The 16,499-nt window shown below is 37.9% G+C and overlaps 1 protein-coding gene across 1 annotated transcript in view; it reads left to right on the plus strand.

Annotated features, from left to right (window-relative positions):
* slc25a26 (solute carrier family 25 member 26) overlaps positions 1-16,499 on the plus strand; it is a 57,711-nt gene that overhangs the window by 2,252 nt on the left and 38,960 nt on the right. Inside the window, exons 3-5 of the mRNA XM_081358282.1 lie at positions 3,229-3,338; positions 9,980-10,084; positions 10,274-10,321. Coding sequence (XP_081214408.1) covers positions 3,229-3,338; positions 9,980-10,084; positions 10,274-10,321 — 263 coding nt within the window. The remainder of the gene's footprint in view (positions 1-3,228; positions 3,339-9,979; positions 10,085-10,273; positions 10,322-16,499) is intronic.

Raw genomic sequence — 16,499 nt, forward strand, 5'->3', positions numbered from 1 at the left:
TCATGAGCGCTACAACCCCATTCTATAACCGAACTGACACCTGCACATTTTCAGGACTCACAACCGCATTCTCATCTGGTCCGAGCCAACAGAAGGTCTACTGTGGCACAAGTTTCACACAGTTTTAATGATGGCTAAGATAGTAATGTGTCACAACACACAGCACACCCTGCTGTGAATGGGGCTGCGTTGCCACAGACCAATCAGAGTGCTTATGATGACCCCATCCACCGTCAAAAGCGCCTACATTGGGCACACGAGCGATGGAACTGGACCGTGGAGAGGTGGAAGAAGGTCGCCTGGTCCGATGAGCCCTGTTTTATTTTACATCATGTGGACTGGCATGTACGCATGTGCCATTTACCTAGGGAAGCGATGGCACCAGGATGCACTGTGGGACAGCGACAAGACTCTAGAGGGAGTGTGATGTTCTACATAATATTCACATATGCAGTTCATAGGGGCATAATAGCTTCACAGCTACAGCATGAAATAATATTTAAACCAATAATGTTTTATATAGGTGACATTTAAACACTACAATTTTAGGCCTATCTCACAATTCTGACCTTTTTCTTGCAATTGCGAGTTGATATCATAATTCTGTGTGGGTAAAAGTCATAATTGGGGGATATAAACCCACAATTCTGAGGGGAAAAAGACAGAATATTGAGTTTATATCTTGCAATCTTGCACTTGCACTGATATTTCAATAGATATTTAAGAAATAACCATATCTTATCTTCCATCCAAAAAACAAAAAACACTGCAAAATTCAGTCTGGATTTAAAGCCCTTCATAGTACAGAAACTACACTTTTAAAAGTTTTTAATGACCTCTTATTGGTCACAGACTCTAGAGATTCTGCTTTTCTAATGCTGTTAGACCTTACAGCTGCATTTGATACCATTGATCATAATATTCTGATCTCTAGGTTGGACCACTGTGTAGGTATCAAAGGTATTGCTCTAGAGTGGTTTAGATCATATCTGTCTGATAAGTTTTCTGTTTGCCTTGGAGACTTTGTGTCCCCATTGGCACCTTTTCCTTGTGGAGTCCCCCAGGTGTCTATTCTTGGCCCGATGCTGTTTTCCCTGTACATCCTCCCTTTAGGGTCTATCCTAAGAAAGCATGACATTTCGTTTCACTGTTATGCAGATGACACACAACTTTATCTGTCATTGAAACAAAAGGATACCAGCTTTTTAAAATTATTGTTGGACTGCCTCACAGACATTAAAGCTTGAATGGCCATGACATTTTTACATTTTAACGAGAGTAAAACAGAATTGGGTTCCTTACTTCTGTACGTTAAATCCTACGTTAAAAATCTGGGAGTAATCATGGACAGTGATTTTAAACTTGAAAAACAGATCAATTCTGTGGTTATAGACAGTTTTTTATCAGTTAAAGGTGCATTGCGCAACATTTCATGTTAAAAATACCCGTTTAACCCATACATGCTTAAACAATTGCCTGATGGGCTGAATGAGCCCTTCTCTGATCACTGCGATTGCCTCTATAATCCTGTACAGTAAAATAAATAAGAGGGATTCGGGTCGGAATTTGAGACTGGGCGTGACGTCATGCGCGTTCAGTTGCAGTGTTGCAGTTTCGCTTGTCGCCAGAGGGGGCATAGTTCTGCAAAAACTCAGAGACTTGCGCAATGCACCTTTAAGGCTCTTATCTAAAGTGAAACCTTTTTTTGTCATTTTAAGACTTTGAAAGAGTTATACACGTTTTCATCTCCTCTCGATTGGACTATTGTAATGCCCTCTATGCTGGTGTTAGACATGCATCTCTCTCACGCCTGCATTTGGTGCAGAATGCTGCAGCTAGACTATTAAAAGGGATACGTAAGCGTGATCAAATTTCTCCAACTGGTCTAGCCCCGACCTACCTTTCTGACCTTATACAACAACATGTCCCATCGAGGTCGCTTAGGTCGGCAGATTGCATGCTCTTGGCTGTCCCTAGAGTAAGGCTGAAACATAGGGGAGATCTGGCTTTTTCAGTTGTGGCCCCTAAACTATGGAATAATTTACCATTGTCTGTGAGGCTGGCCCCAACACTCTCCGCTTTTAAATCTAGTCTTAAAACATATTTCTTTTCATTGGCTTTTACTTCAGTTTGAGAGCTGTGTGTTTTTGTCTTGTTGTTGTTTTATTTTTGTTGTTGTTTATTTATGATTTTGGATGTATAGCACTTTGGTCAACTTCTGTTGTTTTAAATGTGCTCTAGAAATAAACTTGACTTTGACTTCCTTTTGGGTGATACATGTCAAATGAACCCTCCTCTTGAACACCCAACATCTCTGCTCATGTCTGTAGGTATCTCCAGGCAAACAATATTACTCAATTGGAAAAATAAATACCAAATATCAATTGCACAATTGCACAATGGCTACATCTCTTAAGAGACCATAGCATTAAAGAGAAACAGATCAACAATTAAAAAACAGTTTTACAAAAATGATACAGTTTTCAGTCCACTTCTCTCCATAAATATTGATAAAAAAGTAACTGGTGAGTTGATGCCTCTAGGTATTATGGTACATCAATACAAATTACTTCTATAATATATAAATAATGCCTGAGTACTATACTAGTCTACAATTATTACTTATAGATTGATGTAATTTAAATATTATATTGTTATATATGTTGTACCTTGATTTGTATACATGTTTGTGTGTGTGTGTGTGTGTGTGTGTGTGTATATATATATATATATACACTGAAAAAAAAAATAAACACTACCCTTTTGTTTTTGCCCCCATTTTTCATGAGCTGAACTCAAAAATCTACGACTTTTTCTATGTACACAAAAGGCCTATTTCTCTCAAATATTGTTTACAGATCTGTCTAAATCTGTGTTAGTGAGCACTTCTCCTTTGCTGAGATAATCCATTCACCTCACAGGTGTGGCAGCCTAAGGCACACCTGTGCAATTATCATGCTGTCTAATCAGCCTCTTGATATGCCACACCTGTGGTATACACACGTACACACACACACACACACACACACACACACACACACACACACACACCCACACCCACACCCACACCCGTATGCATGCAGAGGACCAACAGCGTATTAGGCAGGTGGTCATAATGTTCTGGGTCATCAGTGTACATCACAATAGGGAAGAAAAAGACCATCGCAACTGGTTTCAAGCCAACTTTAAATAGTTTGCCTCAAACAAAGTGTTTCTTCTTGGTTCCAGCTGCTGCGTTCTTTGTCACCTATGAAAGCACCAAGTCGTTCTTCGCTGGCTACACTGCTACAAGCTTGACCCCCTTCACCCACATGCTGGCTGCTTCACTAGGAGAAATCGTAGGTTTCCTGTTATTATTCTTTCTTTCCTGTTGTTTTGTCCTTGTATTTATCATCATTTACCCATTGCAGTCCAAATGAGCAGTATGTCCATTTCAGAGACAAATATGCAGAAGGCTTAGAATGTGTTTTTGTTGGATGTTTTTTGCTCTGGGTTAGAGCTGGGCCATAGGCGACCCTTTATTTTCCCACCAGCTGGCCAAATAGGATCTTGTTGTTGTCGTCTATTGACATAACTCTTTTCATAGAGACAAGTCTTGCAGTTTTGTCAAGGGAGATTTAGGTGCTGGAGCTGTAAGGAGCACCTTCATTTCCTCTGCTAGTGAAATTCTGTAAGCTCAGAGCTATTGCAGTCCAGAACGATCCAACACACAAGCATTTAATCATTCCTTAGAGCATACTCCACCTTAAAAAATGTAATGCAATCTAATACATACACTACCATTCAAAAGTTTGGAATCATTTTGACATTTTATGTTTCTTTTATGTATTCAAGGATGCATTTAATTGATTTAAAAATTGCAATGGACATTTATTAGTTATTCCATGCTGTATGGATTGCCTTCATCACTTAAAAGAACATGTGACTAATATGTGGGGTATTTTATTTATTTATTTTTTTGCCAGTTTTTAATTAAAAGAATATACCCCCCCCCCCAAAAAAAAAAAGAAAAGAAAAGAAATGAACACTGTTGAGCAAGAATGCATTTAAACAATCAAATGTGACAGTATAGATATTTACAATGTTACAAATATTTTTATTTCAAATAAGTGCTGTTCTTTTGAACTTTCTATTTGTCAAAGAATCTTGGAAAATTTTGAGAACAACTGTTCTCAATATTGATAATAAGAAATGTTTCTTGAGCATCAAATCGGCATATTAGAATGATTTCTGAAGGATCATGTGACGCTGAAGACTGGAGTAATGATGCTGAAAATTCAGCTTTGTCATCTCAGGAATAAATTACATTTTAAAATATATTTAAAATGAAAACAGTTATTTTAAATTGTGATAATATTCTACAATATTACCGTTTTTACTGTATTTTTTTATCAAATAAATGTAACCTTGGTGAGCATAACAGATTTTTTTTTTATAGATATATATATATAGAGCAAGTTTTTTTTGTCTTATGACAAGATTAATTGTCCTTTTGAATCAGCATAAAATGTTGAAATCAAATCACAGACTTCAGTCTTCTCAGCTCTGTTTAATATACAGTATTTGACCAAATTTAAATCTGTTCAGTAGAATTCAGAAGCAGATTTTCCTCAACATCATTAGAGCAGAAGAAATTCTACATGGACCTACTAATACTAATACTTATTCATCTCAATACGCAATTTCAAGTGACAGTATATAACTATTGTAATTGGGTTGATCATTTCAGTTTATTACCCATTAAATTAACCATTAAACATCTACTCTATTCTGAAGAAGACACTCTGGAGTGGGGAAAGGTGGCATTTTGCTTGGAAAATTGGAGCAAATATCATTACGTGCTAAACATGGCCATTACACATGGTTCAAAAAATAAGTCAAGAAAAAAAGTCAAGTGAAGAGGTCAGCCTTCACCAATACCCAAGATAGTTGAATTTAAGGTGAAGTTGAAGTCAGGTCTGTTGATAACCCTTTGCCTGGTGCAGCAGGATTTGCACTCTTCAAAAAGGGCCCAGCTGAATCCCAGTGTGTTGTGGGTACACGTTGCCCTGTTCAAAGCCCGTAATCCCGCAGCTTAGCCATGAAAGTCTTCCCCTCAGGCCGTCTGGAGCAGAAGACATAGTCATCCTACTTGCGTAACTTGTGCCATTATACAAGTTCTCGCTAATAGGTTTCACGACTGGATATGTTTAATGACTCATTCGTTTATAATTTGTTAGATTTGGAGTTTTCTGGCCCAGTTTTGCATCAAACCATTTTGTGCAATAATTGCTTTGAGTATTTCCTATTACTTTGTACTTTTCCCTATTACTTTTCAAGATAGAATAAAAAATTTTCGCCACTGCTGTACTGTCATAGTTATCCGGTTGACCCTATAAGGTTAGCGCTAGCGCACTAATCAAACGCAATGTGGATCCTGGACTTTAAGCTCAGGGATTCAGGCTTTGCCTTTGTAGTTTCGGATCTACAACCAGCTAGATTTAAATTGTCTGGAAATGTTATCACTTTATTCACCTTTACCACTCTCTCTTAAGTCCAGCTTCTCTCTTCATACAATCATATGAAAGGTTTCTATATTATTGTTGTGTAATAATAGCAGCAGTCATTTCTATCTCTTCTTTTTCAGTCTGTGCTATAAAGAATGCAATAGCTGATGGTGTTTGTCAGGGCCATAGTAGGCTGTTATCTAGCCATTATATCAGATTTATCTTCATTCCCATTTGCCCAACACGCTCTCCGAAAGCTCATTTGTCAAGCTGAAGGAGCACTTTTCCTACATTTATAAACCGTGTCTCTCCCAATGGCTGTTGGGTGAAAACAGCGTGTAGCATGACTGGAGGAGGACGATTGGCACCCCGCTAAGCTTGGAACTGCAAATAATCCATGTATTGCCGGTGAGAATACGGTTGCTTGTGATTTATTGTACTAATCAAGCCTGAGCATTGTACTGTGGCTCATTTTCAACCTTTTCCCACCCCCTCTTCTTCTCACCTGGCAGGTCTTTGAAATATCTAAAAAATAGGCAATCCAAAATTGAAGTGTTGGGTTAGCAATGCTCTCTCTGGACATGCATTGGTATTATTTAAGGAAGAGAATGGGGGACGTGTCAGGCAGAGATTGGTCTGTGCAGATAGATTTTGGGAGGCATCGCTCCATAAGGACCCGAGGGGACTCTGTTGTTGTTTTTTTAAGGCACCTGTAGGATGATCTGGTGAAGATTGTTCCAGATGCCTGTTGTAATTCCAACTTCCTGAAACACTGCTGGGAGGCGTGCGCTCCGAGTTCATGGTCTGTTTGGAATGTTCCAGCTGTGTCTATTGATGTCTGGAACCACAGATGTGAGATTGACCTTGGTTTATTTTATGGTAATGGAAATTTGTTGTGTTGGGATTTAAAAAATGGCCTCAGGTTTGTGGGTAAAATGGCAAAATAGTTTTGAATTACTTTATAGATTTACATATACTACCAAGTTTCAGATCAGTAAGATTTTTTATGCTTTTGAAGTCTCTTATGCTCACCAAGTCTGCATTTATTTTATCAAAAATACAGCAAAACAGTTATGAAATATTATTTATATGATTTAATATAACTTAAAATGTAATTTATTCCTGAGATGGCAAAGCTGATTTCCCAGCATCATTACTCCAGTCGTATGTCACATAATTCTTCAGAAATCAGTCTAATATGCTGATTTGTTGCTCAAGAAACATTTCTTAGTATTACCAATGTTAAAAACAGTTGTGCTGCTTAATATTTTTTGTGGAAACCATGATAAAAAAAATTCAGGATACAAAGTTAAAAAGAACAGCATTTATTTGAAATAGAAATCTTTTAAAACATTCTAAATTACTGTCACTTTTGATCAATGCAATGCATCCTTAATAAATAAATAAATAAAATTAAATAAATTAATTAAAATCTTACTGACCCCAAACTTTTAAATGACAGTGCGTAACACTTCTGGTAACACTTTACATTAAGATGTATGTATAATTAAAATAATTATAAAATTATTCAAATGAATTACTAATGCCTTACAATATGAATTCTATGTTATATCTTTTAATTTTAACAAGTTATAATAAATTACAGTCTATTCTCTGTTACACCAAGAGTATAATGCAATTTAACACATGATATAACACATTAGTGTGTTGATCTTGTGCGTTAATTCATTACAGCCTTTAATGGCATAACCCTGAATAGATAAGTATCATAATGTATTATGTATAATTTGAAATATAGTTAAAATGGTTAATTAAAATGACTTTTTACAATGCATAGTAGGCCTAATGCATAGTTGAAGAATCATAACTGTTACATTTATGCAAACAACTGATTATAAGGTGTTAGGTATTATGCATATAATGCACGTTTTATGGTGATTTCTATGAAGCTTATAATAAAACTGAAACCTAAATGTTTTTCAATCCGTTTAAAGTGTAGCGTCAAGTATTCAATCATTCCCTTTATAGGTGTGTGTTACTCTGTGTTGTAAAAAACAGCGCGAGGACAAGACAAGCGGCCCTGAACTGATTCACCCAGTGCTAAAATAAGCGTCGTGCCTTGCTTTAATATCCCCTGCTTCTTCAGCGACCTGTCGTGTCTGAGTGCTGGCCTCTGGTCGTCGTGTTGCCCTGGCACTGAGAGTTTCCCCCTCATGGGTCTGAGGGGTTCGTTTCCCGCCTCAGTAGCAGCGCACTGAGCGCAGAGCGCCGGGAACGGGAAGCGCCAAGCGCGCGCTTGGATCAGAGGCAGCGACTAATTAATGCCACCTCCTCCAAATGACTCGCAAATTAAGATAAATGGTGATGTGAATGCAAAAACACAGAGACCAAAATGTATCTCACAATAATAAGTATAACCATAACTCTTTCCAACAATGTAACCAAACGTTAATTAGTACAAAACTGCCTTTAAGTCAGTGCCTCGATAATCGCCTGACTGGTCACACACACAGGTACGTCCATAAACACGGCGAAACTCTAAAGACTTCGACATCCACTTATTTAAAAAATGTCCTCAAACTAGTTTTCCTCCTCACTGCTCCCTGTAAATTACCCAGAAATGCACAATGTCGGTAATTGATCTGATATAATCTCTCGCCAGTCCTCCATCAACTCCCCTGCGAGATGATACGAAATTGCTGCGGCGCGCACTCGCTCCCACCAATTCAATTACGGCAAGAATTACTTGTCATATCCACTTCCCTCTCTATTTAGTGCTGTAATTTTGATCCGTTTGAGAATTACACGAGAGGACGTGATGTTTAGTGTTTCATAAATGTTAACCCAGCAAAAAGAGAATGTAATGAGCTCGGTAAAATGGGCCCTGTCAGTTTCAGTAAGAGACCGATGGTCGCAGGTCCCGGGTTTCACCGCTGGGTGGCACTCTTGGTACACGCTTTTGGCTTGTTTAAGATTCGAGCCCTCCCCACTGATCCTACTTTTCTCAGTGGAAATAACACATACAGATTTCCTCAGCTGGATCTTGTACATTTGTGTCAAGCCATACCGCAAAGTCTTGCATGCTGTTTTGTAAGCCAAGTGGTCATTCATTCGGCATCTTCAGTGTGCAAGAAGATGCTCTGCCGCCTGCCAGACTCATCTAGAGCGCAAACTACCGTAGCTTGTTCACACACACCGTGCCTGTAGGGTGTCAGCTGGGCTCACTGTGAACCTAACCTCTCTCATAGTAGCACCCCACGCCTGCTCCGTCAGTGTCATTCAGAAGAGATTACTTCTATCCAGCGTGAGTCTGGGGGTCTGGTGGGGGGCCCGGTAAAACTCCCCGTGGTTGGGAAGATTGCTTTCCATCCTCGGTTCATCCTGGTATTTCCGCCCTCAGCATGGAGAGGAGAAGTAATGCACCACAAGTGTAGTTTAGAGGGGGATGCGGCCTTGAAGAATGAGCTTGAATAATGCCACACTCCAGCTATCGACAATGCATGTTTGCTGGAATTCAGCTGTTGTGTGTGTGTGTGTGTGTGTGTGTGTGTGTGTGTGTGTGTGTCTGTGAGAGAGCGAGCGAGAGAGAGAAAAGCAGTGTTTTGACTTGTATGATACATGGGAATTTTGTTAGTCATTTGTAAAGGGTTTTTAAGTTACATGAACATTTTAAATTATAAATGTTTTCATATCAAATTTTTGTGGAACTGTTAATGGTTAGATGCTGTGTTGTATTCTAATTAATACAAACAATGCAGTAGGCTCATTTGTCTGACAAATTATTTGTTACATTTTCTAAAATCATATTATTAATCAGTATTTTTGTAAATATTAGAAAAAAGTCTGTAAAAGTAAATAAATTAAAATTATTTCTCACACACACATGCAAAAAACAAGAGAGAATCAATGAAAAATTAATTACTGATTATGTTGTAGTCAATGTATGGTTTTTTATGCATTTCCTTTGCATAGTTAAATAAAACGTGTAGCTGTAGTGTGCCAAAATAATTTTTTTGCCAAATCATTTTTCCAGATTTATACCACTTTAGGGTTTTGTTCTTCGATCATATTTAAATTATATATAAATATTATATATATAAATATTAGATGATATATATATATATATATATATATATATATATATATATATATATATATATATATATATATATATATATATATAATATAAAATATTTTCCCCATATTTTGATGGTTATTATAAACAATATCCAGCTCCGGGCATTACTTTTGGCCACTACTGTGTGTGTGTATATATACACATACATACATAAAGTTATTATTTAAAAAATAATTATATATAGTATATACAATTTTATATTTTATTTATAATCTTTTTCCACTTTTCAGATATTTTTTCAGTTGTTTAAATATAAATCTACTCTTTTAAACTATAAATGCTATTTTATTTCCTGTTTTCAAACAGCTATATTGTGCAGTGTACTTAAGTATCTGTTTGTGTGAGTAGCACTATTTGACATTTTGATGAGTGTTCTTGTCCTCCTCATACACAGGTCGCCTGTCTGTTTCGTGTGCCGACTGAAGTGGTGAAGCAGAGAACACAGGCCAATCCCTCCCTCAATACCTACCGGGTGCTGCTGAATACACTACAAGAAGAGGTGCGCGTATATCGTCAGCTTGGCTTACAGTGAACAATGCTCTTCAGTTCACTCGAGCTGTCCTGTTAAACACAGATTGACGGGTGGATTCATTGATAAATAAGTCGTTTTGTAAGGCAGTCAGTCATGAAAATGCCATGTCTTTTTGTTTGCACAAAGATGACAACTCTTTTTGATTTCTCATTGCAGGGTTTCAGAGGGTTGTACAGAGGTTATGGCAGCACAGTCCTTAGGGAGGTAGGCTGGCTTTTCTCTATAAAGTATTAATACTCCATTATTTTACTTAATTATAGCAATGCTGTGAGATTGGAATTTGATTTGAATATCTCTTAAAGGGATAGATCCCACTTTACATTAAGTGTTTTTAACTAAGTACTTACATTTAAATTTGATAAATAATTTGATACAAAGCACTTATTGTGTGCATTCATGTTTTTACATTGTACTTGTATTTAAAAAGGTATGCATGCAATTACAGCTGTAATTATTTTTAGTAAAAACAGCTGTAATTACACTGTTGACCCTTCCCTTGCACCTTAACCAACCTGTCCTAACCTACCCGTATCCCACTTCAATAGCAGTAAGTGTTTCACAATGCATCATGAATACAGTAAGTGCACAGTATTTTTATATGTACAGTAAGTACATAGTAGGTAAAGACGCCTTATATAAAGTGACCAAAAGTTCTAAAAAATTGTCATAATTTACTCGCTCTCATGTCATTTCTGTTTTTTGTTCATACAATGAAAGTTAAAGGTGACCAGTGTTGTTTTTAACCTCCCTGACTTTCATCATTCGCATGCATAAAAGCAGTTAAAACAGTCTTCAGAATGTCTTCTTTTTTTCACAGAAGTACAGTTTGTAATGATGAGTAAATGTAAACAGAATTTAAAAAATTGAGTGAATTATTCCTTTAAAGAAGAACTCCGGTCATTACAAGTGCCCAGCCATGTTGAGTGATTCCTTCAGAGTGATCACGGGTGAATCTGACTGCAGTAGATGTGAAAGATATGAATAAAAATGATGTTATTTCAGCCAGCGCACATACCTGTATTTACATCCTGTTTTCGGTCGAAGTCCATAGTAGTCGATTGTCGAGTTCACACGCATAGGTTTAGTTACCTATGATCACGCGCGTGAACTCGACAATCGACTACTGTGGACTTCGACCGAAAACAGGAAGAAAATACAGGTATGTGCGCTGGCTTAAATAACATAATTTTTATTAATATCTTTCACATCTACTGCAGTCAGATTCACCCGTGATCACTCTGAAGGAATCACTCACATTAGCTGTGCACTTGTAATGACACATCAAGGATGTTAAGAGGCTAAAAGCAGGTTTAAAACTTGCCCCATTGAAGTCAACAGGGTGCAAATTTTAAAAAGAGGATAACACGGTGTAGGCAACACCGATTTTTGTCGTTGTTCTCTGTATTGACAGCACTCCAAATTTACAAAAAAATGAGCTCAATGTTAAAATTGACCGGAGTTCTCCTTTAAGCAAGATTTTGACCCCTTTCAGGGGCTGTGTACACGACACCGTTTTCAACTAAAATCAATCATTTCAATCATTTCTTTTTATGCGTTTTGGCCGTTCGTTTACATGACAACATTGTTTTGGGTACCTGAAAATGTAAACTTTTGAAAATGAATGTCAAAGTGCAAGTTTTTAAAAACAATCTCCGTGTAAACAACAAAAACGCCAATATCTGAACACGATTATGTCATGCACATGCGTATTACGGGTTCAATCTATAGTGGTTCATCGCCATCTACTGGCCTGGCAGCAGAATACAGCGTTTTTAATCGTTTTCGCGGATCCGTGTGAATGGGGGAAAAACTTCTTCGTTTTAAGCATATCGTTGGCGTGGTAACGTACCCTCGGTTTTCTCATTCAATCAGCTTTTTTTGTATTACCAATTTATCTAGCTAATTAAACTAATTAGCAATGGAAAAAGCATCAGGCAGAGGAACAACAAGGTGAAACACACCGTATCCCTCCAACCCAAGAGAAGATGCTTTAAAAAAAAAAAAATAGATCTCTCATTATCGCCCTTTGATTAATCATCTGCTTCCTCGCACACCTGCATTGCATGATAATTCTTATTTGAGTTCAGGCAAAGCTCATATGTTTTCATTTGTTTTCCAATACCACGTACTGACAGAAGACGAAGATAAAAGGAGGGAAATATTCGAAATCAAAGAAAACCTGTTGTGTGCATGAAGGTGACACTCATTTTTTCGTGAGGTGATATCGTCTCTCACTGGCGGGCAATCTTGTACTTATTTTCCGCCTCACTTAACTCACGTTATTCACGCAAACTCCATCTGGACACAAAGAAAAAAGAACAACAAGCTTTTTCTGATTTCTCCAAGGACTTCTGAATAAATGAATACATTTTGGATACGAGCGGGCGGCTCAGGCGGAATACTAAGGGCCAGATAAAATAGAGGTGCCGAGAGGTGCCCCGCTTCTTCCTTGGGATTGGCTTTGACGTGTGTCAGGAAGCTAATTCATTTTCTCGGCCCTCTATCTTATCCAGCGCTGCAACCATGTCAGGGTAAGTTTGTTTACCCTGGATGCCGAGTCCTCCTCACGCAAGGATTTAATTGGGGTCTTCTCCATTATGCAGATTCATTAAAGAACCCCAGACAAGAGGTTGTGATGAGATGCAGCCCATCGATATGCGCTAGTTGAGCATGTAGAAGAGAGAAAGGATTGCAAGCAGTTAAATGACAAACAAAAAGGCTGGTGTATAAAGGAACCCTGCATGCATGATGATGATAAATGAACAGTAGGAGTATTACCTTTTTGACTAAAAATACAGATTGGGTATCAAAAATACTGTAAAAATAGTAATAATTGTGAAATATAATTGCAATTTAAAATAAATGTTTTATAGTTGAGTATTAAGAATGCAATTAATTCCTGTGTAATTACATTTTTGTTGTGGAAACCATAAAAAAAATCAGGATTATTTGATGAATAGAACTTTCAAAAGAACAGCGTTTATTTGAAATAGAATGTCTTTACTATCACATTTGATCAATTGAATGCTTCCTTGCAGAACAAAACTATTAATTTATTTAAAAATCAAAATCTGTGGTACTGTTATTTTAGCCATTAACCTCAAAAAAGGTCTTTTCAAAGGTAGTTTTCTCATCATGTTGTTCCAGAATTATTTTTTTATCTGTGAACATGAACATGGCCACTGTTTTCAGTTTTATGAAAGTATAAAAGGACTATGGACATAAAATATCATAAAATTCACTGTGAACTTATAACATTGGTTCATAAGACTCATTCACTACAAGTCTTCTGAAGCCATTCGACAGCTTTGTGTGGGGAACAAGCCAATTAAAAATCATTATTCACTAAATTTCGGACCGATTGCAGCTGTCTCTAGCTTTAGTAAGTTCATAAATTTCTATGAGTAAAGTCAAATTCTTGAATTAATCTTTATTTTCAGCCGGCTCTTCGTAAATGATTTCTAAATGATCCATTTCTCAGGTGATCCTGTTGCAAACTGTTAACAGGAGAAGATTTTCACTGAAAAATGACATAAGTTTGTCTCGGTTTCTCACACAAAGCTACTAATTGACTCCACAAGCCTCAGAATATACATATTACACTTATATTATCTTATAGAGTGTATTCTGGTTTCATCCACTAGAGGGCATAACAGGATTAGGGCAAATCTGATAACCATCTGCACGAAATCTGAAAAAAGACCACAGCACTCAGATTACTAGGAACATCAAAGAGCACAATTTTAATCAACTTTATAAAAGCCGACTGGAAGATAAAACCATTTCCTCTACCTAACACTGTTGTAACCTACGCTTAAATATATATATATATAGGCCTATTTGCTGCAGTGGAACAGTAGTATTACAAATAAATATGGAATTTGTTAGAAATGTTTCTGTCATGTTGATGGAGGGATCCGATCACAGCACTTTCTCATGGTCCTTGACACTCGCCCGAGAGAGAGCGTGAGAATGAGAGAGGCAGATAGACAGACAGAAGAAGAGTGCTGTTGCAGATATAGCTCACACAGTACTGACGGTCCTCATTGTGTATGAGCACAGATGTGAGAGCGGAGAGGAGAGGAGAACTGGCAACCTTGTAAGAATGTAGTTATGAAACACCTACGCCTTGAGCTGCGCTCCTGTCAACTTCTGCATTAGTTATTACCGAGATGTCTGAAAATGTTTTTCCCTCAGCATTTGCTTATATTCAGATGCTGAAATCAGCCTAAACAAACACACCCCCTCTCTTCATTGCTCCGCCCCCCAAAATGCACAAACACGCAATGCAAGAGTGGATGTTTCTGTCACAATTCTTGCACCATTTACTCGCCCTCATGTTGTTCCAAACCTCGTTTTGTTGCAATTTTATAACACCATAAATTTTGTGCTGTATATTAAAATGAAGGGGTTTAAGGTTTTCAACGGGGAAACTTCTAATGCGTTTTTGCCATTCATTTACACAACAATGGTATTTGAGGGTCTGAAAATACGAACTTTTTGAAAACGCGTTTCAAAGTGCAGGTTTTTGAAAACGATAGTGTTATCATCTCTGTGTAAACTACAAAATCGCAAATTTGCGAAAACGGTGACGTCATGCGCATGCATATTACGGGATCAGTCTATAGCCATATTTCTTTACAAAGTGGAATCGCCATCTACTGGCCTGGCAGCATAATGCAGCGTTTTTAGTCATTTCGCGGATCCGTGTGAACGGCGTTCATTTTGACAACATTGTTGTTTGTAAGTGAAAACGCAATTCTGTTTTTAGTACATCATGTAAACCTATACTTAAAGGGGTGGTTCAGGATTTTAGACATCGGACCCTAATTTCCAAGTTAGCCTGTGTGTTATTTATCAGTGGAGACAGCTTTCAAAAATTTTCACCCAGTCCTCCCAGTTGCATAGTTCGCCGGTGCTAGGCTAGCGAGAGTCAACGGTAAGTGCTAGCCTGCCATTAAAACAGTTTTACCCACTCCACAGTACACCAAAAGAAAATAAATTATAACGCCAGACTATCGATGTAAATGCCTGTTGAGAGAATAATGTTAGATATCAAACTACCCTTTCATCGCATTGCAATAGTTATACTTTGTTCCCTGTATTTATTAGCACAGTCTACAGCAGCGGCGGAGTAATATTAAGTTACGTAGGCAACCGAGACTACTACTAGCTAGCTAGACGTCCCGACTGTAGTGCGCTTCTGTTCTGTGTTTACTTTTCGGCGCAGTACTAACCGGAGCAAAGTAAACTTCCGCCGCTGCTGAGAAACTAGTTCCTGTAAATGTAAACGATCATTGAGATGCAAGAGTAGTTTGATTTCTAACATTATTCTCTGAACAGACATTTACATCGATAGTCTGGCGTTATGATTTATTTGATTTTGCTGTACTGTGGAGTGGGTAAAACTATTTTTAATGGCAGGCTAGCAGTTACTGTTGACTCGCGCTAGCCTAGCACCGGCGAACTATGCAACTGGAAGGACTGGATGAAAAATGTTGAAAACTGTCTCCACTGATAAATAACACCCAGGCTAACTTGGAAATGAGGTCCGATGTCCAAAATCCTAAACCACCCCTTTAAACAATTATTCAGTTTACCTGCTTTTTATTTTATTATTTTAGTCTAAATCAAATTGTGTTTTTAATTTAATTCATTTTAAGTCATCCTGCGGACCCATTAGAACAGGGATGTCCAATCCTGCTCCTGGAGGGCCACTGTCCTGCAGAGTTTAGCTCCAACCCCAATAAAACACACCTGAACCACATAATCAAGGTCTTAGGCATTCTAGAAACTTCCAGGAAGGTGAGTTGAGGCAGGCTAGAGCTAAACTCTGCAAGACAGTGGCCCTCCAGGACTGAGTTTGGACACCCCTGCATTAGAAGTTTGCTGAGGCCTTCTGATTGAGAACCACTGGAGTAGATATAGATAACAGGATTCTGGAAGAACACTAGCTGAAGTGACACTGTTTTGAAACTGTTCTGTTAAATGCATTTACCTGAATATTGTTATGATGAAGAGGAATTTTTCAGAGTGCGATTTCCTTCATTCTTTTGTTTATTGCATTGTGTCAGTGTTTGACAGAATGCTTAAGGCATTTCTTATCAAATTAAATCAAACTCGTCTCAGATTCTTTCCTCTCATTCTCGCTCCACCCTTCTTGTGATCTCTAGTTGACACTGAAGCCAAAAAGCCCCAGAGGTCTTGGACCTGCCCGAGATCAATTTGTCTGACTTATCCCTGTGTTTATGTTGCTGTTGTTCATTGGTCACAGTGGGCTGTGCCGCTAACAGGTGGAAGTGTGTATGTTTGACCTGCAGTTCAGTGTGGATTTGCTTCTCTCTACTTTATAACGCAAGCAAAGAGAGGATAAGAGGCAGGG

Source organism: Scardinius erythrophthalmus (genome assembly GCF_964197995.2).
Source record: "Scardinius erythrophthalmus genome assembly, chromosome: 25".
Lineage (NCBI taxonomy): Eukaryota > Metazoa > Chordata > Actinopteri > Cypriniformes > Leuciscidae > Scardinius > Scardinius erythrophthalmus.